This window comes from Eurypyga helias, unplaced genomic scaffold, assembly GCF_000690775.1.
Source record: "Eurypyga helias isolate BGI_N326 unplaced genomic scaffold, ASM69077v1 scaffold6045, whole genome shotgun sequence".
NCBI lineage: Eukaryota > Metazoa > Chordata > Aves > Eurypygiformes > Eurypygidae > Eurypyga > Eurypyga helias.
In genome coordinates, this window is record NW_010249377.1 from 3050 (window position 1) to 5905 (window position 2856).

At 40.8% G+C, this 2856-nt stretch overlaps 1 protein-coding gene across 1 annotated transcript; it reads right to left on the reverse strand.

Moving 5' to 3' along the window:
• Nucleotides 1-995: 995 nt before the first annotated feature.
• Nucleotides 996-2126, reverse strand: LOC104509394 (chromosome unknown open reading frame, human C18orf25). The gene has a single exon (XM_010151327.1). It carries the CDS (start codon nt 2030-2032, stop codon nt 1289-1291), a length of 744 nt encoding a protein of 247 aa, XP_010149629.1. The 5' UTR covers nt 2033-2126; the 3' UTR covers nt 996-1288.
• Between the last annotated feature and the right edge of the window lie 730 nt (nt 2127-2856).

Sequence of the window (2856 nt, forward strand, 5' to 3'; positions counted from 1 at the left end):
TTTAATTGTCCTAAGTATAAATATAGTTTTGTGCCTTTTCATTTACTAAAAAAGCCAGATATTCGACTAACTACTGAATTGGTTACAGTAATTTTAGAACTCTATTAGAAGTTTACCAGACAAAAATTGTGACAACTATGCCTTTCCCAGACTTCCTAATAATAAACGTGAACTTTTTTTGTGCAACCTGCTTCCTAGCAATATGTGGGAAAAATGCCAGTCCTCATGGTGACAAAAATCATTCACCATAATCAAGTTAGTTAAAGCAGTTATTTGTAAATTACACTGCAAAGATTTTAATTCATCTATCAAACATCAGTTCAGCAACTTAAGACTAATTATTGCAGTTTTCCTTTAAATGTTCTTGCCCTACATAAGCTGATAGTTATCTCAGAAAAAAAAAAATCTTCTAGCACAAGAGGCAAAAAGGCATGTAACCCAGTAAAAATTGGCAAGCCAAAAAGGTTTTTTATGCGATTTTATTTTTGATTGCCATATGACCGTTCTATGGTATAATATGCTGCAAGAATAATTCACACAAAATCCTGCCCACAACACTGCAACTGATGTAAAAAAAACCCTCAAAGCATGTTTTTTTTGGCTAATGAAATCATTAAAATATGCCTATAATTTGCTGCCTCCAGTAATGTGTCAGAAAATAAAAGGTATAGAATTTATAGATCCTTCTGACATATGAAATTGATAACAGATTTATCCAAAATGCTTGAAATCTAGGTGTGGATATAGCTAGGGCACCTACGTAAACAAATTCATATTGATGTCCTAAAATAGGTGACCAGCTGCAATCTGCAAGTATTTACAACAAGGCTATGTAGGTTTGTCATGTACTGGAAGGTAGAGCTGAAAGCACAGCAGAAGAGCAACAGTGAACAGGGCCTTACTGCAATACAGGCAAGAGGTACGCCGTGTTATTTCTAACAGCTGCCAAGCTACAGTCTTAACAAATTAAAGCAAAGCTGGCCACTTATCTTAAGAATGGGTTTTGACAACACTCATAGGAGCTCAGATAGGCTTACAAAGAAACAGATCTGAAAATTCCAGAATTCAAGATTCAAAGATAGTCCTTCCTCCAATTTACCATTCCTATGCTTTGCTGGTGTGCAAAACTGCGCTAAAACCTCAGAACAGATTTAAAATTTTGCCCATGTCTTGTTAATATACTGCAGTCTTCAAATTTACACAGAGCTGCAGTTCTCCTGGTTTTGCTCAAGTGTCACTCATCTAATTTAGCATGACAGCTGAGAAACGATGTCAGATGCGTTACAGCTCAGTTTAAAAAACATCCTCTACCTGGTATCTCTGCAGTGATTGTCTTGCTGCTCCCTGAAACCTCTTCATCATCTGATGAACTCGTGCTCGAGTCACACGTCAGGTCACTGTCGCTGGTACTGCTGTCCTGCAGCAGGTTGTACTTCTTGCGAGCAGCTGCCTCTCGCTTCTGTCTTAAGAGCCGGATTCTTTCTTTGTGCTTTTGGCTTCGATGACCTTTTACCTTGGTAACTCGACCATTCTGCTTATCAGTAGACTGTCGGTTTTTCTTGGCAGCCATTGTTGAAGTTTCGCTTTCAGACCTGGATCGCCTGGATTTCCTCCCCGCTGCAGACCCAGATACCGCAGAAGGGTCTCCCTCTACAGAAGCTTCAGCTTGACAGGGCTCATTCTCTTCTGTGGACGATAATGTATCCGAGTCAGCCAAATTCCCACTGGAAGAAGGGGAAAGCATGCAATGGTTAGAAGAGTCACTCTCATAAACTTGACCATCCGCTGGCTTATCACTCTCTGTAGACGCTAACTGAGACTCCGAGGAGTCTCGCCTCAGTTCCATCAGTAGGCAAGGCATTGAGGAGAGCACCGCGGAGTCCGCTGCAGCGGGCACGTCGTCTTTCTCAGTCTGTGTCTCCAGTTCTATAGGTCCATCTTCATCAGGAGCAGTCTCTCGCTTTTCAGAACTCTTTGGTGGAACTTCCGAATCAACTATTTCTTCTGCTTTTCCCACTGCCTCCATCTTCATTTCAGAACACCAAGGTCCTCCCGGACTCAAAGCATGAAGCACGTGGTCTGGAAGACTCGGTGAACTAGACAGCGACGTCAGCAGTACAGCAGCCTGCACGAGAACAGAACAGTAAGAGTAATTTACCCACGGAACTCGCCCCATCCTGCTCTCTGCAGCATTACCAAAGTAACTTACTGCTTACAATTACAGACCATGCAGTTCAGTGTCGTACTGGTTTTCTTTATTTACTTTTTCATAGTGATGTCATCCTGTTACACGCAATGATCCTTCCTTTTACACACCCCCGAAATATGGCAGTGGAGTCACATTAAATGTGGTTCACCTGACTCATCAAAACAGACCAGAAAATAATAAAAATATTTCTAAACTCTTGCTTTATAAAATTTAAATCAATATATTATAAGCAGCATACGATAAACTTCTTTACCTAGAGTTTTAAACATATTTTAGTGGAGAATTTTAGCCTTTATGAATAATGCCAGCCTGAAAATTCCCAGACTCGGGAGTCATCTACCTGGACAGAACAGAATATAGTTCAGTTTTCATATCTATGCGAAATCTGCGTTCAGTTGTACAGGACCCCAACCTTACAAAATTACAATGTTTTTATGGTAATTTGTAACTTCCAGTACCTACGTGACACAGGAGAAATCCAATCACTTTGAGCTGAACCTGAGCGGCCGCTGAACATTACAGAGCACTACTACAAAAACTTTCCTTTTCCAGTGGAGCCGCTCTACCAATGGATCTTACGTGCAGAAGACGTGCTTACAAGAAGTGTCATGAAGTCAGACTGAATGCTCAGGGACATGGGTTTTACA